We start from the raw sequence: 24,478 nt of genomic DNA, 5'->3' as shown, positions 1-24,478 counted from the left end.
AGACAGCCCTGGGCAGGCTGCGAGTGCCTGCAGCATGGGGCGCCAGGCATGGGGTGGGCGAGGGGTTGCTTTTCTCCGTGCAGGGAAGGAGCCTGGGAAAAAACTGAGCGCAGGGGGGAAGCGACCCTGCCCCACACCTGATGCCCCACGCTGCAGGCACTCGCAGCCTGTGTGGGGCTGTCCAGAGCAGGCACAGGCAGCCCCACGTAGGCTGCGAGCAGCTGCAGCATGGGGCACCGGGCGTGGGGTGGGGAGGGGCCGCTTCCCCGCTCCTTCCCTGCTTGGGGTCCCCCCCTCCACTTACCTGGGCTTCCCCTGGGTCCTACTGCCCTTGGTTCCTGCATTCATGGCAGGAACCAAGGGCAGAGAAATATTAATTTTCTACATTTTTTTAGGGGCCCCGCGGGCCGGATAGAATGGCCCTGCGGGCTGGATTTGGCTTGCAGGCCGTATTTTGCCCACCCCTTTGCTAATATGATCCTGATTCTCTGTTCCAGCAGAATGATGGGTCCTGTTAGTGGGGGAAGCAGTGAATGCAATGGATGTCATATTGAACTTTATTACATATTTTGACACCGTCTTCCACTGCATTTTTATAAGTAAACCAAGGAAATTAAAATGGGGTGGGTGCATAATTGGTTGGATAGTTAGCCCAAAGAGGTCATCAACAGTTCAATGTCAAACTGGGAGGAGGGATCAAGTGAGGATTGTCATGGGTCTGATGCTGTTCATTATCTTCACTAATTACTCGGAGGTTAGAGTTGAGAGTAATCTTACTAAATTGGTAGATGACACCAAGCTGGGAGGGGTAGTAGACACTGTAGGGTAGGCTTAAGATTCAAAATAACCTTGATAAATTGTAAGACAAATAAAATATAATTCAAGAAGGGAAAGTATGACCTACTGCCCTTGGAAAGAAACAAGCAAATGTAAAATGGGAAATGAGTGGCAAGGTTGCAGCATTAGAAAAGCTGGGGGTCATGATGGATCATAGGCTGAATATAAGTTCACATAATATCAATGCAAAAAAATAAGACAAATAAATCCAAGTATGCTAGTAAAGAGAGTGTCATATGCAAATCACATAAAGTGATTATTATTCACTTTATTTAGGAGAGATGCAGTCTCATTGGGTATGCTATAACCAGTTTTGGGTACTGCACATCTAGAACCTAGACAAGTTGAAAAGCAGACAGCAACAAAAATGATTAGCAATCTAGAAAATATGACACAGAAAAATTGGAACAAGTAGGATTATTTAATCTAGAGGTTGGAACACTGAAGGGGGATTTTCTAAATGTTCAAGTACTAAAAGGATAGCAAACATTTTGTTTTATTGCCAGTAGACATAGGTAACAAGAATTAAAAGGTTTAAATTGCAATAAGGGAGAATTAAATTGGATAATAGGGAGAAATGTTTTAGGGTCGTTAAACACTTGAGCAGATTATTGAGAGAGGTTGTGCAATCTCTGTCCTTGGACATTTTAAAGCACAACTTAGAGAGGCACTTGTCTGAAATGGTTTATGCCAAGATGATCATACCCTGGAGTTGGACTGGGTGACCTGAGATCCCCTCCAACCTTATTTTTCTGATTCTTTGTTAATGAACATACCTACTCAGTGTGCTAGAGCCCACCATTTAGAGATAATTATTGTTTTACCTATAACAAGTATTTTGACTGTTAATTCTGTATCATTGATATTATTTTACTTTCTGATATCCTCTGATTTTTCCATCCTACCTCCAGAACTGATTCTCACTGGAGTGCTCTTAGGAAAGCTATCAGAGAGGTAGGTATATTTTTTGTGATATTGCCTTAATGAATCATTATGTTCACTAATTACTATTTGGATTTGATATTATGGTACAGTATAGTACTTTTTGTTAGCAAGGAAGGGACTCAGAAGTTCATTGTTTCTAGTGAAGCAAAGTGAGCGAGTGCTTTGGGGATTAACACTAGGACACATTGCTAAATAAATGCGTAATAAATTAGTGTGTCTAGTTTTTTTCCATTAGTGCTACTCAGTCGACTCTTGTTCTAAGACTGTGGTTAATTTGCTATTGTACTTTGCTATGCTGATTTTCTCTAACATGAACTCTGCTCTGATAGTGAAGTGTGAGCTTGTGTGAGGTGAGTCTAAGGATGTGTCTGGTAAGGGGCCAAAATAGCTCTTAAGATAAATTTGGGGAGGGGAGAAGTAAGTGAAGCTCAAGATCTGTGTTCACCTTTGTGACTGATTCCTCAGACAGTTGAAAATTAGGATAATTGGTGGTTAATGGAAATAGCAGCTGCCAAAAATTCTGTTTTGAATAGAATGATGCCATTGATGTATTGGCAACCATGGGGGCTGTTCCTTCAGGGTTCCGGCCATCAACACTATCCCAGTTGTTTGAAGAAGGTAAGATTTTCTTACAGCAATTGCATTAGAAGAGGCCTGAAAATTAGTGATGAGTATATGATCTGTTTAGAACAGTTTAGGTTTCCTATTGTTGAATTGTTTTTGGAACAGTAGAGTGTACTACATTTTCTTGGTTAATCTCTTCATTCAACTGGATGAATGCTGCCCCTATGAAGTCAGTGGCAAAACTTGCATTGACTTCAATAATTTCACCCCTAAAAGGGGAGAAATCTCATAGACCGTTCCTGCAGATCGTAGGTATCAAACATACAGTGTGCACCGGCTGGATCCAGCCCACGGAGCTGTCCTCTCTGGCCTGCCAGGCTACCACTGAGCCACCAGAAGCTGGGGGCATAGCTAGGGGGAGCAGCCTGCTACAGATTCCAGGCCCTTTGGGCCCCAGTGGATGTGGCAGTTGGCAGGAGGAGGGTGCATGAGGGCTCTCCAGCCACTGAGCCTGTTGCTACTGCCATGGCCCCACCTGCTGCCTTGTGCTGGAGCTGCTGCTATGTGCATCATGCCCTATGCCAGAGCTAGAGCTGTTGTCACAGCAGCACAGGGCACATGGCAGCTCCAGCTCCAGCATGGGACACAGAACCAGAGCTGCACCAGACGTTTCTTGCCAAAGCTATCACTGCATAGGCTGGAGCTCTTTATTCCCAAGACTAGATCTAGCCTGCAAAGAGCCTTGTGGTCTGGATCCAGCCCAGAGCACAAAATGAGTTTGACATACCTTAAAACTACATCCAGTCAATAACTTTGCACTGATGTAATGATATGCTAGTGGCATGGTGTGCAGTATTTATGCTTTCTAAACAAACACTGGAGGCCATGTGCTCTTTTTCTTCTTTCTTTTCATCCTTAATTTCTCATTAACGTTCCAAAAAATAAATGGATGTCCAAATATTTTCCAAAGAGAACCAGCTGCAAAGGGAGCTTCCAGCATGTTGATAGCAATATTTTCTTAGTTTCCTTTTTAATTTATTTTGTACTAAGTAATAAATGTTCTCCACCCATAGCACCTGTATTGACTAGCTGGTTGTTTCCACATAACAAAAAAAAAATCTAATACTAAATCTATTCATGGATGGAGAGTGGAGAAAGAAGTGCAAATAATAAGTCACTGCCTTCTTTTAGGGAATCAGTTTCGAGCCAGTTACTTCCTACAGCCTGAACTTACTACTTCCCAACTGGCTTTCAAAGACTTAGTGTGGAACCCTGAAAAAGGCACGGTAAGTAACTAATACTAATTGATACTATTAGCCCTATAGTGTCCCTTTTCAGGATATAGTTTTTGGATTAGAGCAGAGGTGTCAAACCGTGCAGGCAGTAGCAATGGTGGCAGCAGCTCCAGCTGGTACTCAAATCCAAGATGAGCATTTTCCCTCCCCCCCCATTTCCCTATTAAATATGGTACTTTTCCCAAATCTTTGCTTACTCCTGACCAATGGGAGAGTCTTCAGCTTCCTGCATTAAATTAGCTTGCTTCTTCCTCGTTATAGATATGAAGTATGATGACATGTTATGCTTGTTATATAACTGTTATACATGAACTGCACCAACCCTTCCGGCCTGTGCTTGACACATTCTCATTCCTGCCTTATGTGAGGATATGCAGTAGGCCATAGGCCCCTAGTTACATATTCAAGATGGAAAATCCATGGAAAGTCATTAAGTTTTGGCCCAAATTTTGTGTGGCTCCCTGCAGAATTCTGGAAAGGTGAGTGGGGTGGAATGGGTGCATCCAACCCAGTACAGAGTAGTGGATAAGACTTTGGGTGTTAGTAGTTATTAAAAGCATGTATACATTGTATGAATAAACAGCCTACTACAATAACTGTCATTTGATAGCACATTTTGTTGAGCCTGTTTAGATCATTTTTTTATAACCATATTCCTAGCTAAATTGATGGAGGTAAAATACAGCTGTTTTTAGGCCAGATGCTTGTAGATCCTACCCATCCTTTAAACTGTTCCCATGTTTAGCATTAATTGGCATATTTGTTGTGGACTGCTGCTTATTAAGCAGTCTGAGCAGAAAGGCCAAGAAAAAATAGCATGAAGATTAAAATATATTCTTTTCCCCTCCTGGGGGTTCCTTAAAGTAGGGATGAGTAGTGTTTTGGGGGAGCTTCAGAACTGGTACTCATGCTGTATCTATAGATAGAGGAATCCGGTTTCAAAGGCTTCCACTATGGTGCTTTTCATCTTTTACTCATTAAATTATAAAACGCACGATTATACCATTGTCAAGAACCACATGAATTTAACATTTTTTTTCTTTTGTTTTGTTTATGATTTAGATTCAACCAAGACCAACTCGAATATCACTGATTATAACTTTATGGAGCTGTAAAATGATTCCTCTTCCTGGAGTGAGCATACAGGTTCTCAGTAGACATGTCCGACTCTGTCTTTTTGATGGTAATAGGGTGAGTTGCTTTGATTAAGAAAATAAAAATACTAATTTCCCCAAAAGAGAGGTATTGAAATACGATTGCCCAAATCTTATTTTGCCTCTAAGGAATGCTGCTTGGGTGCCCAAAAACTGCCTAAGTCACTAAACTAATCCTGTTCCAACCTTGCTGTAGTCTGGATATCATTATGGTACCAAATTCCTCATATGTCTTTTAGCAGCCTCCATCTTAGCCTAACGCTCTCTTTACAATTTCCTGCCTGACTAGATTTGGCCTAATGTGCATGCCTAGAAGCAATTCAATGTGGCCACCTGACATCACTGGGAAACCCTAGCTGTTTGGGCTCCTGGCTGGCAGGGGGTGTCCTAGGTTCTGGTTCTATTTATGCATTTTCCATTATGCAGTTACTGGCTAAAATAAATAGCATTGGGAGTTGGGGCCAGAAGCTAGAGCTCCCATCTCCCAAGTGTAGTGGAGCCTTCTCCGGACCACAGGGACACTCCCTCTTCAGGACACTTCTAGCCCCCTGATTCTCACTTTTGCTTGCCCAGTGACCCAGCGGCCCTAGGTTCCTTAGAGCTCTTCTGAGGAGGTGGAGTAGAAGTGACTTAAATATACTGGCCAAAATCCTGTTTTACTTTATGGCTACCTGCTTTTTTAGAAAGTATAGTTTATGTAATGTAACTCTGGCTACCTACTGTGGTCCCGTAGTCTGGCCCCCTTTTTCTTTCTTGCTCGGTTTTGCCTGTCATGTCTTGGTGTTGAGATGTTTTTCGTGAGGCTGTCTGTAAGGAACCTAAGCTTAGGCTGTAGGTACCTTGTCCCGCTATCCTGTCCCCAGCCCTGAATCTGACAGGGCTTCACGGGGTTTCACCCCCCTCTCTCTTTCTCCTGTACACCCTTTTTGCCAGTGGGTGGATACTCAACCCTGCCAGCTTTCAGTTTGACTTAGTCCTCCTTTTTGTCCAGGCTCTGGTCAGTCTGAGTTTTGGCTTCCCTCCCTGGTTTGTAGCCCCCCTCACCTTCCCCCCACAAGCCCTTAATGCAAGTCTGAAAAAAAACAACCCTAGAAAAGCAGGCCCACACCAGGCTCTCAAGACAGTCCATGGTCCTTGGGGTACTCAGCTTCTTTGGACCCCTCTGGTGTTACCATGACCAGTTCTTCATCTGTTTGGGCAAACTTACCACCCCCTTTTGGGGCTTCTCCAGGGTGAACATAAAACCACCCTCCAATTTTTGTATCCTTCCCAGGGCCCTCCAAGTTCCAAAAAAAAGTGACCAAGGAAAAGGAGAAAAAAAAAAAGAGGAGGTTCTAAGTACTTCCTGGGTACTTGCTCCCTCATTCTGGGTTGATGGAAGTCCCTCCTTTCAGGCGTCAGTTTTCCTGGCTGGAGGGGCTTCTGCCCCTGCCCCCCTGCAAGGCTGTGTTTCCCTCCATCACCTCAGCAAGTTTCTCCACTGTAGCCTGGGGAGAGTTCATATCTCACTCATCAGTGGCTGCCTGCTCAGTGACCTGGCTTCCCACTCCCTGAGTGCAGGTCTGCTCAGTCTCTTGCTCTTCTCCCCCTGCTGGGTCCTGAAGCTGGCTGTGCTTTGGAAGTGTGAGCCCCTGACCCAGGGCCTGGCCTCATCCCTTATCTGGGTGCCTGCTCCCCCTCTCTAGTGCCAGCTTCTTACCCCGCTCCTGTCCAACTGGGGCCTCCCTCAACAGCTGGGGTCTTCTCTGTCGTGTCCCGTTCTGGTGTTGCCCGTGGCCCCCCCCCCCCCGGCCCCGTGATGGGTGAGTCCCTCCTTACAGGTAATTACCCCCTTTTGTAGGTTAAAAGGCCTTAAAGGGACCCCACTGCCTTTCCTTCCTTGGGCTAGGGTCTCCTGTTACCCTTTGTGATCCCTGTAACTAGTTGGGTATATGAAAGGGATTTTTAAATTTAAAGTGATCACATTTTGGAGGCTGAGGCCTATCTTGATAAGTAATAATATTTCAAAAGTGTTCAAGTAGTGTTGGAAGTTAAGTTCCATTTTCAAAAGTTCCTCAAACACTTAGGAGCCCAAGTTCCACTGAAAGTCAGATACTTTTGAAATTATCTGGTATCCCTCATTTCCAAATCTGCGCAACCCATTTTATAGGTCTGAATATACCCCAGAGAGAAATATCATGAGAAGCATGTATCATTTTTACAGGTGTTGTTTAGAATTAAACAGTGTAAACAACTTTTAAAAAATAATATTGGAAAAAAAGTCTCAGGCATAAATGGGTTCTTTTCTTAAAAATGGAGCTTTCTGGAAACTTGGGCTGGTGGTAGTAACAGAAACAATATAAATTCAGTGACATTCACCATATTTTCTCACATACAACACACCTTTCCCCCCCCCTTAGTGTGTTTTAAGCAGGGAAGCTGTTTTCTTTGATGGAAGAGCAGAACAGGATATACTTTGCATACCATGTAGCTGCAGAGATGACTGCCAAGATGGCAGAGTCCTGTGTTAACCCTCTCATAGTCACAGCTATTGGCTGAGCACTGTAGCTGATGTCAGAAGCAGCTAATGAACTGTTGGCAGTATCTTGATGAGGCTTGTGATGTGGAAACAACAGTTTATTTACAGAACTTATATAAAGAACTACTTATAGTAATGAAATGCTACTGCCCTTCTGGGGGTCTTTTCCTCTTGGACAGGTCCTCTTGGAAACATAGTGTGGCATCCTAGGAGACAGTCTGGATGAGGTGGCTGGTATCAGGAACTTCCTTGTGCCATGCTTCCTGGATGCTCTGAGTTCCCAGCAGGGCTTACTCAGTGTCTCACAGTGTACCCTGACTCTGGAAAAATCTTTTTTTTCTACATTCTGCCTTTCATAAAGATTCATAGAAAATTAGGGTTGGAAGGGACCTCAGGAGGTCATCTAGGAAATCTTCAAGAGGAGACTGGACAGTCACCTCACTGGGGCCACCTGATCCTCAGTTGTCTTTCCTGCCTAGTGCAGGGGGGCTAGACCCAATGATCTTGCAAAGTCCCTTCCAGCCCCTTACAATCTATGAATCTAGTCCAGTGGTTCTCAGCCCTTTTTCAACTGGGACCTGTGGAAGAAACAGGCTTCACTCTATTGTTTGGTCACGAAGTTGTCAGAGACCTTTATTTACAAGCAGCTGCTGGAGAGAGCACCGGACAGACGGAACTTCCACTTATCAGTCCTGCATGCCCCCCTCCCCCCCCAACAGACAATTGAAGCAAACCTTTTATATGTTTCAATTGAGGTCACATGACACAAGATTATAACAAGTCAAAGAAAAACTGGTTTGAACCAGAAAGTTGCAAGAGGGCATAGACTTGGTTTGACCTATTGACCTCATAGGTCTACTCAGCTCAACAAGGGAAAAGGGTGGGAGAAAGAGCAGATTGCAAAATAGGCGAGGATAAAGCAATCATTAGCAAATAGTGCACTAACTCAAGAAGTCAGCAGAAATTAAGGCCTGGGGTTTTCTTCTTCCACAGACCTATTTGCAAATATCCATGGCCTACCCCGACCCACACCCTCCTGGCCCTGCCCCCCCGGCCATGCCGGAGGAGCCCTTAGCTGCCCCTGTCTCACCTGGGCGGGAGCATGTGGGGGGCAGTGAAGTGACTCCGGCACTAGCATGGGCTTGAGGGAAGAGGAGAGGCCTGGGGCACCCTCTCTGCCCTGGGCTAGGGCTGCTGCGCCACACCAGGAAGCCTGGTCATGGCCCCTTCCACCCCCCGAGCAGTGTCTCCTGGCTGTCCCACCCCTGTGAGCATAGGCACTGGCCCCGGCCTCTTCCCCTGCTGGAAGTGGCAGATGCCTTCCTGCTGCCCATCTGTCCTGCCACAGCTCACAACCCTTTGAAATATTTTGATAGCCCACTTTTGGGTCTTGACACATGGGTTGAGAAATACTGATTTAGTCCAACCCCCTGCTCAAAGCAGGACCATCCCCAACTAGATCATCCCAGTCAAGGTTTTGTCTACCTAGGTCTTAAAAACTTTCAAGGAGGGAGAGTCCACAGCCTCTCTGAGTAACCTGTTCCAGTGTTTTACTACCCTCCTACTGAGACAATTCTTCCTAATATCTAGCCTAAACTTCCCTTGCTGAAACTCAACAACTTATTCTGTCATCTACCACCAATGAGAACAGTCTAGCTCCATCTTCTTTGTAACCATCCTTCAGGTAGTTGAAGTTTGGTTTTAAATCCCCTCTCAAGTCTTCTCTTCTCCAGACTCAATAAGCCCAGTTCTTACAGCCTCTCCTCATAAGCCATGTGCTCATAAGTCATGTGCCTCCAGCCCCGTCACCATTTTTGTTGCCCTCCACTGGACTCTCTCCAATTTGTCCACATCCTTTCTGTAGTGGGGAGCCCAAAACTGAACACAGTACTCCAGATGTGGCCTCACCAGTACTGATTAGAGAGGAATAATCATTTCCCTTGACCTGCTGGCAACACTTCTACCAATGCAGCCCAGTATGCTGTTAGCCTTCTTGGCAACAACGGCACACTGTTGGCTCATATTCAGCTTATTGTCCACTGTAACCCCCAGGTCATTTTCTGCAGAGCTGCCGCCCAACCAGTCAGCCGCCAGCATATATCGGTGCGTGGGATTGTTCTATCCTAAGTGCAGGACTTTGCACTTGTCTTTCTTGAACCTCATGAAATTTCTTTTGGCCCAATCCTCCAATTAATCTAGGTCACTCTGAATCCTAGCCCTACCCTCCAGCCTATCTACTACTCCCCCCAGCTTGGTGTCATCTGCAAACTTGCTGAGAGTGCAGCCTATGCTGTCTTCCAGGTATTAAACAAACCTGGCCCCGGGACCGACCCCTGGGGCCCTCCACTTGATACTGGCTGCCAACTAGACATCAAGCCATTGATTAATACCCTCTGAGCCTGATGCTGCGGCCAGTTTTCTATCCAACTGAGAGTCCATTCATCCAGCCCATACTTCCTTAGCTTGCCTGCAAGAATGTTGTGGGAGACTGTATCAATAGCCTTGCTAAAATCCTGGTACGCTATATCGTCCAGTCGTCTCCTCGTAGAAGGCAATCAGGTTGATTGGGCATGACTTGCCCTTGGTGAATCCATGCTGACTGTTCCGAATCCCCTTCTTCTCCTTCAAATGCTTAGAAATAGATTCCTTGAGGATCTGCTCCACGATTTTTCCAGGGACTGAGGTGAGGTCATTGGTCTATAGTTTTCCTGAATCCTCGTGTTTCCCTTTTTTAAATATGGGCACTATGTTCGCCTTTTTCCAATCATTTGGGATCTCTCCCGATCACCATGAGTTTCCAAAGATGATGGCCAGCAGCTCTGCAATCTCATTAGCTAACTCCCTCAGCACCCTTGGATGCATCCTGTCTGGCCCCATGGACTTGTATATGTCTAGCTTTTCTAAATAGTCCCTAACCTGTTCTTTCGCCACTGTTGGCAGCTCACCTTCTCCCCAAACTGTGCTGCCTGGTGCACCAGTCTGGGAGCTGACCTTGCCTGTGAAGATGGAGGTGAAAAAGGCATTGAGTACTTCAGCCTTCTCTGCATCATGTCTCACTAGGTTACCTCCCTCATTCGGTAAGGGACCCACACATTCCCTGATTTTCCTCTTGTTACTGACATACTTGTAGAAACCCTTCTTGTAACCCTTCACATCCCTTGCTAGCTGCAACTCCAATTGCGCTTTGGCCTTCCTGACTTCATCCCTGCATGCTTGAGTAATACTCTTATACTCCCTAGTTATTTTCCAGGTTTCCACTTCTTATAAGCTTCCTTTTTGTGATTTAGTTTACTGAAGAGTTCCCTGTTAAGCCAAACTGGTTTTCTGCCATACTTGCTTGTCTTCCTGCACATTGGGATTATTTGTTCCCGTGCCCTCAGTAAGTCTTCTTTAAAGTACAGCCAGCTCTCCTGGACTCCTCTCCCTATCAGACTGGCTTCCTGGGGGATCCTGCTCATGAGTTCCCTGACTGAGTCAAAGTCTGCTTTTCTGAAGTCTGGGGCCCTTACTCTGCTGTTCTCCATCCTTCCTTTCCTCAGGATCCTGAACTCAATCAACCCGTGGTCGCTGCTGCCCCAGTTGCCATCTACTACTACATTCCCCACCAATTCTTCCCCATTTGTGAGCAGCAGGTCAGTAAGAGCATGGCACCTAGTTGGCTGCTCCAGCACTTGCACCAGGAAGTTGTCTCCACCACTCTCCAAAACCTTCCTGGATTGCCTGCACACTGCTGTATTTCCCTCCTAGCAGATGTCAGGGTGACTCAAGTCCCACATGAGAACCAGGGCCTGTAATCAGGAAACTTCCACTAGTTGTCTGAAGAAAGCCTCATCCACCACTTCCTCCTGGTCTGGTGGTCTATAGCAGACCCACCACAACATTACCCTTGCTGCTTTCCCTTCTGATCTTAACCCAGAGACTTTTGACAGGCCTATCTCCAGTTTAATACTGGAGTTTTGAGCAATCATATGGCTCTTTATGTAAAAGTGCAACTCCTCCTCCTCTCCCCTGCCTGTCCTTCCTGAATAGTTTATACCCATCCATGACAGTGCCCCAGTCATGTGAGCTATCCCACCAAGTCTCTGTTATTCCAGTCGCATCATAGTGCCATTACTGTGTAAGGACCTCCAGTTCTTCCTGCTTGGTTCCCAGGCTCTGTGCATTCACGTACAGGCACCTGAGGTAACTAGTAGATTGTCCTGGTTTCTCAGGAAGAATGAGAACATCTCTCCTGCCCAGGTCCTTTACCTTGACTGGAAGGACCAAAGAGAACACCACCTGAGTCCCCATCCCTTTCACCCTTGCACACAGAGCCCTGTAGTCCCTTTTCATCTGCTCAGGGTCTCCCCTGGCAGTATGATTGGTGCCCACATGAGGTAGTAGTCAGGGGGCCAGATGAGTCTCTGTAATCTCTCTGTGACATCTTGGATACAGGCTCTGTGCAAGCAGCAGACTTCCTCAGACAACAAGTCAGGCCAGCAGATGGATCCCTCTAACCTCTGCAGAAGGGGGTCTCCAACCACCACCACCTATCGCTTCTTGGTGACAGTGGTCTCAGTCCTTTCCAACTTGAGGAGGCCTGGCCTGTTCCCCTCCTCTAATAGAACATGCTCCTTGCCCTCTGTTGCTAGGGCTTCATATCTGTTCTCCAGACGAACTGTTGCAGGTGGAGATGAAGATTTCTGCTTGCTGACAGAGGTCACAAGCTCCCAGCTTCCACCTTCCTGGGAGTCCATGTCCTCTGCCTTCTCTAGTGCTGTCTTTGGCAGTTTTTCCTCCACAGTCCTGGAGGTCTCCTCCAACATCAAATCAATGAACTCCCCATGGCAGAGGATGCTTCAGAACCTCACCACCTCCTCCTGTAGCTCTCTTACCTGTTCCCTGAGAGAGACCACCAAGAGGCACTGCTCACACCACAGGCATTCCTCCACTTGACCATCACTGGAAATAACATGCAAGCCACAGTCCCCACAGCACCAAACCTGGACCTGGGTGGAAGCCTCAATGGTGAGCGGTCCTTCGTGGACAGAAACCTCACAGGTACAAGCAGAGGCAGCAACAGTGGCTCTGACGTTATGACGTCCTCCAGCCATTTCCCTGGGACTCCTAATCTGCCTCTTTTCTCTTACAGCCCTTCTTCCGAGCATATTCCCTAGCAAACTCGTCTGGAAGCTGGCCTGTTTACTGTTCCTTGGTCCCAAAGGTTTCCTTTTCCCTGGTTCCTCACACCAAGCTGAAAGACTGTCCCCTCAAGGGGTGGGGGGGCAAACTTCTGCAAACCAACCAGGAAATTGCTTTCCCTCTTTGTTGCCCCTGTTCACTGGCTCCCTGGTTGCTTGGGGAGTCTCTTTTTTATACCCTGCTGGGTCTGGACTGGGTCCACCTCCTTGTTAGGGCTTCTGTCAGGCCCAGGCTGCAATCACTCAGCTAGCAACACTCGGCTTTTTAGAGCACATGCACCAAACACCCACAGCTCACCAAACAAACACTCAGCAAGCCAAAGCCACAGGCAGCTCTGGATCATTTACCTTCCCTGTGCAGGATCTGGTACCTGGTGCCTGGCTTTTCTCCCCCTTCCTCCTCTTGCTCCCAGCAAACAGCCTGCAAGCTGCTTGCCCTGTTTGCTGCCCCTGTTTGTTGGCCTCCTCCTGAAGGTTCATGTTTGTTAGCCTCCTCCTAAAGGTTCATGCTTTATTTGGTGGTGTGTTATATGCAAGAAAATACAGTATTTAAAGAACTGGGGAAGCATACACCATTGTATCTATAACTGTAGCAGGAATTTCCTAAATCCAGTTTAATATAAAACATAGTCCAGAACTTTAAAAAAAATTAAGATCTGTTATAATCTGCCACCTCTGCAAGGTCTTTAGGCTTCAGAGGGCCTTTTTTCTCAGTACTCAGACTTTTAGAACGGTTCTTTCTGAAGCTGCTGCTAGATATGCCAGAGGATTGTTAGAGAATGCTGTGCTTTGTGGGCTATTCTTCCTTTGTGGTCCGTGTAGGATATTCCAGCAGTAATCTTCAATCATGCTGTGAGGAAAGGGCAGCCATGCTGTGATCATAGTGCAGAATGTTGAGTTGACCTCACATAATGTGTTTGTAAGAGCTAAGTGATTTTCTAGTAAACCTTGTTTTTTAACATAATTTCCTATCTTGTTTTAGGTACTGAGTAACATTCATATAGTTAGAGCTATGTGGCAACCTAAAAATCCAAAGTCATGGACTTTTTCCCCACGGGTAGGTATATAAATTGGAAACGGACGTGTGGGTGTGTATGTGTATCTGCTTCATTTAATATAGCATACTTAGAAGTTGTCAGCTAATAGGGTCATCTGATGTTTAGTGTTTTAACATAAAGAAATGTGTGAAAATGGTAAAACTTGGGTGAATTTGTAGAGGAGGTACCTAAGCATTTAGCTCTCAAAAGGAGAGTTCCTGAACTAAGAAGGGCTTTATCTTGCAAATGTTGGCTATTGAGTATATACCTATATCCCAGAGTGCCTGCAGTAATCCTAAGGGCTGCGTCCAGCTATGCAGGGGTGTGCACTTGCAGTGGCAAAAATAGTAGCAGCACAAATTTGTGCCACTACTTTTTGCTGCAGCGCACACCCTTGCCCGTGCATTTTGGCGAGGGACAAATTGTTCCGCTTCGGGCAAACTGCCCTTGCCCATGTCTTCCCAGCTCCCAGCATGCTGGAGGAGCTGGGGCATATCTGCTAGAGTGGAGACACTCTGGACGGCAGCCAGAGCATCTCCCTGGATGTCTGAGCCTGTGTCTTCTGGTGCACGCTCTTGTTGTATGCACTGCACTGCTTTTTTGGGGGCACTTTTTTTGCTCCCCAGACATCCTTGTAGCATATTTTGGCCTTGCACTGCAAACTTTCAGTGTACGGCACCTTTTAACATTCCCTGCATGTGGTTTGTGATGCCACAAAGAGGTTTGTAGCACCACAAGCCACACGTACTTGCATATCTGGACATGGCCAAAGAGTTAATTTTGACAAAACACTATGGGTGTTTATAGAGGCAGGGGGAGGGGGCTTTAATTGGCAAGCTATGCTAATTAAAAGCACCTGATTATCACATGTATCAGCGTCCTTGCACTGAAAAAATGACAGCGGTGCGCTTTGAACTAAAGCTTGTTCGATGAGGTTTAGTTCAAAGTGCCCACCACCGTTTTTCAGCACGGGGACACTGATGCACATGATGCTGGAGGCTGTTGGAGCGCATTAATTTGCACACTTTAGCAAACTCAATTAATCGGATCTGCTCTGACACGCTGGATTTACAGCATGTCGGAACAGCCTCCCTGCAGGTGTGTATGTGCCCTGTTAAGGTCTCTTTGCAGGCCTGGACTGCAGACCAGTCTCTCCATTGGCTCAGTTAAATCATGATTGTGACCACACCCCTTGGTTAACAGATTTGACACAGGGAACTTTATGTTGAATTTGTGGAATTAGGGATGAGGCGATGACATGTGTAACACTGTACCCCATAGGTCACAAAACCTTTTCAGAGGTAGATAAACAATGTAATTCCTAGTAAAGTGGCAGGTAAGGAAATAGATCCTGAGAAGAAACAGTCATAGGTGAGTCACAAGTTCAGTAAATTACGTGTAGTAAAGGCCTGTACTTTTATCATCTCAGATTTTAATTTATTAACTGAACAGGAATGGGTTATGTCAGTATGTAGAAGGGAAAGCATCAAGAAGCTCAGGTGAGAAAGTGTTGGTCATACAGCAGGTGGCACTCTTAGATTGGATTCCATATTGAACTGGTGATAGTGTCCAGTGTTCATAATGGAAGGAAAAAAGTGCTTCTGGCTTTATTCTGTCATTGCAAATGTGAACTTTCTTTGGGGTTTCATTCTCCCTGACTTAGGCTTTGCTTCTCCCTTAGACCAGAGATCAGCAGCCTGTGGCCTGCAGACCAGATTTGGCCCACAAAGGGATTGGATCTGTCCCAGGAATATCTGATCTGGTCTTCATTTTTACTAGGGGCACACCGGTTCCCAGCCATTTGATCCACTCTGCATTTTGCTAATGCAATAACAGTTGCCTGAAGCACCTCCAGCCAGCTGCTACAGCCCACAAGGAGAGCTGCTCTTCCTTGCTGTAGCATCTGCTCACTGTTGCTGGAGTGGTCAGAGGGGAGTGGTGGCCCATGGCACTGACCAGGTTGCAACCTACAGCCCATGTTTGTAGAAGGTTGCTGACCCCTGCCTTAGATTGTTGCATAGAGTCAATATACATTGCTAAAGGGCTGTCATGTTAACTCAGTGAGAGCTGTGTCTACAATATGAAAGATGTTCTCTCATTTGTAAAAAATTATTTAAGATTTTTATAATAGGATTTACATTTTCAAGATAGCTGCATTTTATGGAAAGCTAGAGAATGAGGGCATATTTTTGTCTTTAAATGGATAAAAGGAAAGTGCTGAATAATGATATTGGGTCTAGGGTCTTATTTAGAAGGCATACCCTGTTTAGACACCTTTAAAAATGAGATATTTGAAGAACGTTATTTGCTTCTTATTTTAATTTTAATTTTTTAGGTAACAGGCATTTTACCCAGTTTGCTTGATGGCGACTGTTTCATCAGGTCCAACTCTCCATCTCTAGACACTGGTATATTATTTGAACTTGGCATCACTTATATACGCAATGTAAGCATATGGTTTCAAAACTAACTGTTATATGGAAGGTCCTTTATATATGTATTTATAAAATGAGCAACTACCATAAACCCTAAGTCATTCTCAGAATCTCGAGAGGCTTCAAGCAATAGCACCAGAACTGGAATTGCTTGCTTGCTTAATTTTCTTTTGCTCACCTCAAGGATGATTAGATTTTGTTTTGGAAGGAGAAGGTGATTTTTGTTGTGTGTTTGCTGACTTCAGGAATAAGCAAACATTTAGAGATCAAAACTGTTTGTTTGTTTGTTTTTATGACGGGCCATTAGAAAGGTTTACCAGTGCTGGAAGCATTTTTATTGGTTTGCCAAAGGTGTGATATATTTGGTAATTATTAAGGGCCAATTTCCCACAATTCTGGTTACCAGATTGCTTTCCTCATTGCTGGCACAACCAGTAGTCTATTAGTTGATCTATTTGAGTTTAATCTTTTATGTGATTCGAAAGACGGAATTCCAGTCTGTTCCAGATGTTATAAAGTATTAATTTCAAGCTCCATTTTATCATATCTGACTGACTAGAATAACAATTGATATGTAGAAAGCCAGTTACCAGAAGGCCTGAGAGCCCATGAGCTGTGAAATATAGAAATCATAACACTACTGGCAAGCTAAGATTCCTAGATTTCATTTCTTGTGCTTCATGAAATCGTAGTTTTTAACAATCTCTTGTCTCTTTGTCTACTCTTAGTGTCTAACATTAGGTCAAGACTCAATATTCTGAGTTCCAAATGAACGCTATACTCTATCTGTCGAGTCACTACATTAATCTTGAATTTTTTTCTTATGAGAGGTATAACTTCATTCCCTAGTAGTAAAAGAATTGTATATCTAAATACATTAGCTCTGTTTCTTTTGGTAATTGATCAAGGAGTGTTTAGCAAAGAATGGGGAATGGCAGCCTTTATGTTGTTTGTCTTGTGAGGATTCCACAAAGCATAACTTTTTTTGTGGACTGTATGTGGTTTGTTCATAGCTCAGTACCTAGCTCTTCTTGTATGTTGCTTTTTTACCTGTCAATCTCAAACTACCTATGAAGGTCTTTATTTGCATTATACATGTGGAGAAACTAAGGCACAAGTCAGTGAAGTGATGCCCTCAAGGTCATCCAGCATGTTTGTAGTGTGCTGGAAACAGTGCTGATCTGGAATCCTCATCCATTGCTCCATCCACTAAGAAACACTGTCCCGTTATTACAAGTAAAGCATCCTAAAACTTATTGTCACTGATGACATGAAACTGCTATGCACTGATAAGGGTGGTTCAGGTTGTTTTCTTTCCTCTCAGAACATAACTAACGGTTTTTTGGAGGCATTTTATTTATGCTTTCCCTTATTTGCAAATGCCTGAGTTTCTTTAGGATTCATCTTAAATTTGCATTCTTGGCTTCTAAAGCTTTATTAATTTGGAACATGTTTTCTAAGTGTTTTCAATTTAAGTTCTATTTTATTAGTGGTTTGTTTGTTTGTTTGCTAATATTGAAAGACCATTGGGAGCAATTTAAAGCGCAGCGTAGAGCTTTAGTTTTGGGCACAAAATTGACCAGGTTTTCATGTGCAGTTCTGATGATAGGCTCACCGACTTCTAATTCCAATTTATATTTGTTTTATTGGGCTTATTGTATTGTTGTAATGGTGGATCATGTGCACACACAGCTCTCTCATGTGTGTACTCAGAATGCTTGGACAAAAAAACTCTCCAAAAATATTGTTTGCAGTATCAGATCTGTTGATATTAGCAAAACATGTTTGCGTGTTTCTAGAAAAGGGGTTGGTGACCCATGGAGCCATTTCATTTGGATGTGGGGCTTCGAGGGCATTTGGTAGGGAAGAGGGGGAGGAGGCCTTCAACAGCTGTTGCTTTGTCATTCCCCTAGGGGAAGAAGCACTGGCTATGGATACTCCCTGTGTTGTTGTGGGGAGAAGCACCATCAGTGGCTGGGTCCTAGCACCCACCCATTTGCCTGCCTCTGACCCAAAATGGGTCACTCTGGCCTGCAGCCAAAAAAGGCTGCTGACCACTGTTCTAATCTTTAAAGTTTTAAGGGAAATCTTTTACTTGTGCTTCCATAAAATGCCACTCATAAGTTTTCTTGCTTTACCTGGCTTGAGTGAGTTTTTTATTTTTCACTTTCTAGTCAACTGGTGAAAGAGGAGAGTTAAGCTGTGGTTGGGCATTTTTAAAACTATTTGACTCGAGTGGAATTCCAGTTTCTTCCAAGTAAGTTGGCTGTATTTTCTTTTTGATCAGAGTATGATTAATGTTTTGCTTTTATCTTTTTTTTTTAGTCCCATACCTTCACTGACATTTTATGTAAAATTCCTGTTGCAGGGTTATTATGAACACTGAAATCTGAAATGTATCTATTGGGATTCCAGGAGTCGAGTGTCATGAGACTTCTTTTCAGAATTTTCTTATCCTCATTTCCTAGTCCCTCAAATGCCCAAGGTTATGCATTCAGATATTGGAAATGTAGGTTTAGTTTGCCCATGAACAGCACTGTTTGTTTCCAAGATAAAGTTTCTTCCTTACATTAAGAATACATTAGATTAAGTGGGAAAATATGAAAAGACAATTTATGAGACACTAATTATGCTTTTTTGGTTTGTTTTTTGCATTTCTCACCTGATTCTGAACAGTGAAAATCAGTTGGTTCAATGCAATATGTAGTTTCTTAGTGCATTTGTGCTTGGACTTGAATGTGGCAGGGTACTATTATTATTTTTTTTTTAATCTTGTTTTCATTAGCATGTTAAAATTTGGAAATTATATCTTTTATTAGACCACCTGCATGATATCACCCACACGAATATTTGCCTTTTGTGTATTTCCTGGACAATTGCAGCAACAACATCACCTCAACATTACCAAAGTTTGGAAATACAAAAAGGAATGAAGTATGGGTTAGATGAATAGACAGATGGATAGAAAACTGCCTGGATTGTCAGGTTCAAAGGGCAGTAATCAGTGTCTTGATGTCTAGTTGGCAGCTGGTATCAAGTGGAGTGCCCCAGGGGTTAGTCCTGGAGCTGGTTTTATTCAATATCTTCACCAGTATCTGGATGGAAGATGGGATGGAGTGAACCTCAACAAGTTGCAGATGATACCAAGCAGGGAGGAGTAGTAGATATGCTGGAGGGGATGGAAGGGGTAGAATTCAGTGAGACCTAGACAAATTGGAGAATTGGACCAAAAGAAATCTCATGAGGTTCAATAAGGAGAAGTTCAATGTCCAACACTTAGGATGGAATAATCCCATGCACTGGTACAGTCTGGGGACTGACTGGCTAAGCAGCAGCTCTGCAGAAGAGGGCCTGGGAGTTGCAGTGAACAATAAGCTGAATATGAGCCAACAGTGTGCCTTGTTGCCAAGAAGGCTAACAGCATACTGGGCTGCATTAGTAGGAGCATTGCCAACAGATTGAGGGAATTTATTCTTTCCCTTTGTTTGGCACTGGTGAGGCCACATCTGGAGTATTGTGTCCAGTTTTGGGCTCCCCACTACAGAAAGGATGTGGACAAATTGGAGAGAGTCCAGTGGAGGGCAACAAAAATGGTTAGGGGGCTGGGGGACATGATTTATGAGGAGAGGCTGAGAGAAGCAGAGGTTCAAACTGACTAGCACTACGAATGAAAGGGACCTGGTGGTAATAATTGACTACTGTGTGAATATGAGCCGGCAGTGTGACGCTGAAGCCAGCAGGGCAAATAATACTCTGGCATACATCAATTGATGCATCTCCAGCAAAACCAAGGAAGTGATTCTTCCGCTGTACTCAGCATTGGTGAGACTGCAGGTGGAGTACTGTGTCCAGTTCTGGGCACCACACTTTAACAAGGATGTGGTAAAGCTTGAGAGAATCCAGAGAAGGGCCATCTGTATGAACAGAGACTTGCACGGCAAGCCATACAAGAAAAGGCTGAGGGACCTGGGACTCTTCAGCCTAAAACAGAGAAGGCTGAGCGGAGACTTGGTAACAGCTTACTGCTACATCAGGGGAGTACATCAAGGGCTCAGTGAACAACTATTTACCAGGGCACCCTTGGGGAAAACCAGGAGTAATGGCCACAAACTCCTGGAAGACCATTTCAAGCTCAACGTTAGGAAAAACTTCTTCACAGTTAGGGTGTCCAGACTGTGAAATAAGCTTCCTCCAGAGGTGGTGCAGTCGCCTACCCTGGAAATCTTCAAGAGGAGTCTGGCCGGTCACCTCGCTGCGGTCACCTGACCCCAGTTGTTTTTCCTGCCTGGTGTAGGGGGGCTGGACTTGATGATCTTCCGAGGTCCCTTCCAGCCCCTTACGATCTATGAATCTATGAACTGGACTTATTTAATCTGGAGAAGAGAAGACCGAGAGGAGACTTACGTGCAGCCTTCAACTATCTGAAGGGAGGTTTGAAAGAGGATGGAGCTAAACTGTTTTCAGTGGTGGCAGATGAGAGAGCAAGGAACAATGGTCTCAAGTTACAGCATGGGAAGTTTAGGTTAGATATTAGGAAAAACTTTCTCACCAGGAGGGTAGTAAAGCCACCCAGAGAGGTGGTGGAATCTCCATCCTTGGAGGTTTTTACGATCTGGCTACACAAAGCCTTGGCTGGGATGATATAGTTGGATGGTCCCGCTTTGAGCAGGAGACTGGACTAGATGACCTCCTGAGATTCTATTTTTCTATGATTGTATAAATAAAGATTGCATACAAAGTGAAAATATTGGGCTAAGGCTAACGTTTAGCTGGCAGTGTCCATTTTGTTCTGCTGTCCTAGCTATATGATCACAGACCAGTACCAAGATTTCTACAGAACCCTTGTCTCATTCTATACCACATGTATTGTCAGAGGAGCTAGCTATGGTGGTACTATGACCCTGTGTGTATGCATCACTGTGGATTTTTGGACGTGATCATCTACGGTATTTTTCCACAGGACCTTATCCTTACTCAAGATGGATGAGTTGTTCTTCAGTTTTTTATTACTAATATAGATGGGGCACTGACATTCTGACCTCACTGCTTGCTTGCTTACTCTGGCATTTTGACCTCTCTTCTTACTCTGAGCAGCATTAGACAACATGGTGGTAAAAAGTTGGATACTCTTTAGGCACTGCGGGGAGGAAGAGGCCAGAAGAGACTGTATCCATGTTTTTTACTCTGACCAGGTCACAATGACTATGCATTGCTAACTTACAAGATAGATTTATTGCAACTCATTTTCTTTTCCTAGTTGTGAAACCAAGCTCCATGAAAAGGCAACTAGTTAAGAATGCTGCAGTCTGTTAGTTGTGACATGTTGATCTCTCTGAACACCTCTCTCCCATGCGCTGGTTTCTGCCTTATGCTTACTGACTATAAATTCAGATCTGAGATAAGACTTAATACTTGAGAATCCTTTGTGAGGCTGGCCCTGGATGCTGAAAGATGACATCTCATCTCATAACTGTGTATTTACTTATGCTGTATGTTCACTAGACCAGTAAGCTGCTGAATGGTAGGAAATTAATTGTATGCACAGCAACTGGCCAAGGTTGGAACTCACTGCTACAAGAAAAGTGTGACACTGGGCCTCACCTATTGCAGAGTGAAATGCAAAGTTTTGTCCATCTAGTTAGCCTTTCAGTGCAACTCCTAATTTTAAAATAACAAGAAAATATATATCAAAATGCTGTACTCTGTGCACTCAGGGTGAGTGGATTTCTTAACCACCACTTGGTGAAAGCTAATATAGCTCATTACATGAACAAATTGAATCAAGATGCAGGGTTAACTTCGGATGTAAGCCTGTATGATTCCAGGCACATGATTGCTTCAAATTGAGAATAAATTTATCATTTGTTGTCTGAGTAACCTGGCCATTTTAATGCCTAACTGCTCTCTAATCTGTTGTAATATTTTTATCTTGGTTTTAATGTATGTGTAAAGTGTTTTGGTTCCAATAACATGCAGCTGTACTCCAGTGCTATAAATTCATTAGTCTCTCTGAGGAGAAGGTGGTATATCTACATTGCATATATCTACTGGTTCAGGGGGGTATGAGCTTTTGTAGGCAACAACTTAATTTGTCAGGTTGCATCTGACAAATAGGTTGTTGCCTATGAAACTCATGTCTCTCTGAACCAGTTAGGGCAAGATGATACCTTAGAAACTACCATTAGTTTTTCTGAGAAGCAGAGCCATTAGCCTAGATAGGGTGCTATGCTAATGTAGACCCTAATGCTGCTTCTGGGACCCAGATTACCTCTAAATGATAATGTCACGTCCACTTGCTCTCAATTGCATTGATTTAAAATACTATTTCCAAATGAAGGAGTCACTAGAAGTTTCTAAGAGTGAATAATACAAACAAAACACATCTCTAGATGGTATTACCAACAGTAGCATCCTGTCACTTTCACATCAATACACATACCTTTTTTTTCTTTTCCAAAACTGCAGGAAGCCTAAAAGGATGGGTGAGAAATGAAAGCATTTTGAATTAAGGTCCCATTCTAATATGAATGGTGTTGCCCAACAGCTACTGCTATAAATATTGAATCATGCCTTTATGAAAAAAGGATGCAAGACAAAAATGACTATCAAATTTAATGATAACCTTCTGACATTCTTTTTTGTTTTTATATTTAGTGGGCTAAGCCCATGGATATTGCCTGTCATTGAATTCCTTTCTCACTATATCACATCTTTTTAGATTGTCAGATTGTTTCAAAGGACATGCTAATGGAATAGTTCAGTGGAATGGTGTTAGAACTGAAAACTAGTAATTTATTATGTGTTCCTTCTATAGGCGGTTTGAGAAGTCACGCTTACTAAAAAAGGCTATAAAATATAGGGAGGTATGTTGACCTGGCACAAACTAGCCAGACTACAGTTCTAATTGGTTTGAACTATTTTTTTAAAAAAAGCTTTATCTTTAGATGTTCATTTTCCATCTGTGCACAAGGAATGCTTCATTAATGACCAGTTTTATTTCCACTCCCTCTGATAAATATTATACCCAGTCTTGATAAATGGTATAAAATAATGTAATGATTTATGCAGGGGTGCTGGTTGTAGCTGTGTTGGTCTAAGGACATAGGCAGACAAGGTTCCTTGGGTGAATTTGATATCTTTTATTAGACCAACCCAAATAGTTGGAGAATAGTTATTAAGCAAGCTTTCAGGTTCAAAAACCCTTCGTCAGGCTAAGGAAGTTTCAGCAGTCGGTGTGTGTTCTTCCTGGATGGAATGAAAAGTAAAGAAGCCAGGGGCTGGGCTGGGCTGGGCTGGGCTGGGGAGTCAGTTGCCAGGCAGATTGTAATGTATCAAAAATCCAGTGTCTGTGTTTAGTCCCTGATCTCTAGTATCCAGCAGGTTGATGAAATGGAGCTCGTAGACTCGTCTCTGGGAAGTGTTGTGTAAGTTTCCCTTGAGGATCAGGACTGAGAGATTGGAGAGAGAGTGGCCCTCCTGTGAGAAATGTGCCCCCACCGGTAATTGGGTATTTCTGTTTTTGATAGATTTCCGGTGTGAATTCATTCTGGTGCGCAGTTGTTGTTTGGGGGCACATTTCTCACAGGAGGGCCACTCTCTCCAATCTCTCAGTCCTGATCCTCAAGGGAAACTTACACAACACCTCCCAGAGACGAGCCTATGAGCTCTATTTCATCAACCTCCTGGATACTAGAGATCAGGGACTAAACACAGACACTGGATTTTTGATGCATTATAATCTGCCTGGCAACTGACTCCCCAGCCCAGCCCAGCCCAGCCCAGCCCCTGGCTTCTTTACTTTTCATTCCATCCAGGAAGAGCACACACCAACTGCTGCAGCTTCCTTAGCCTGACAAAGGGTTTTTGAACCCGAAAGCTTGCTTAATAACTATTCTCCAACTATTTGGGTTGGTCTAATAAAAGATATCAAATTCACCCAAGGAACCTTGTCTGTAATGATTTATGGTTTTTATTTATTTTTTACTATTGAGTCAGTGTCTGCTCCATCAATGTTCTTTATTGATAGAAAGATAGCATAATATGGAGAAAAGAGTTCTCTCTCGCCACATTGGCCATCTTTCTGTCACAGGTTACAATCCTGCTCTGCTGAGGCAGACTTCAGAATTGCTGAGTTATTGATTCAGTCCCAGAGCAAACCAGTCTTCAGAGGTCTCATGTATTGAGCAGCCCTGTCCTCTGCTGCTGCTTCTGGAGAAGTTATTCCAAAGCAATACATGTGACTGCAGCCACAGTGCATATTATTAAATAATGGTGATAAATGGCTTGATATAGAGGAATTGGAATACAAATATACCTCCAGTAATTGTAAAATGAGGAGTGGTAGAATGTAAGTCATACTACTTAAGAAAAAAATGAATGATTGGGTAAGAACATTCATCAAAGGAGAGGACTAACTTTTGAGTTCTGGGCTGAGGTGTGTTCGGTCAGTCTGGAAAAATCTTGAACACATGGGGTGCTTATACACGTGGTCCAGGTGTGTGTGTGTGGGGGGG

At 44.0% G+C, this 24,478-nt stretch overlaps 1 protein-coding gene across 1 annotated transcript in view; it reads left to right on the top strand.

Annotated features, from left to right (window-relative positions):
- Positions 1-24,478, top strand: part of NPHP1 (nephrocystin 1) — a 71,583-nt gene that overhangs the window by 16,315 nt on the left and 30,790 nt on the right. Inside the window, exons 9-15 of the mRNA XM_025193025.1 lie at positions 1,749-1,791; positions 2,316-2,400; positions 3,538-3,632; positions 4,704-4,832; positions 13,476-13,550; positions 15,866-15,976; positions 18,140-18,222. Of these exons, the coding sequence (XP_025048810.1) occupies positions 1,749-1,791; positions 2,316-2,400; positions 3,538-3,632; positions 4,704-4,832; positions 13,476-13,550; positions 15,866-15,976; positions 18,140-18,222 (621 nt within the window). The remainder of the gene's footprint in view (positions 1-1,748; positions 1,792-2,315; positions 2,401-3,537; positions 3,633-4,703; positions 4,833-13,475; positions 13,551-15,865; positions 15,977-18,139; positions 18,223-24,478) is intronic.

Source organism: Alligator sinensis, unplaced genomic scaffold (assembly GCF_000455745.1).
Source record: "Alligator sinensis unplaced genomic scaffold, ASM45574v1 scaffold538_1, whole genome shotgun sequence".
Taxonomy (NCBI): Eukaryota; Metazoa; Chordata; order Crocodylia; family Alligatoridae; genus Alligator; species Alligator sinensis.
Note: the sequence above shows the minus strand (reverse complement) of the source record. Positions and strands in the feature narration are given on the sequence as shown.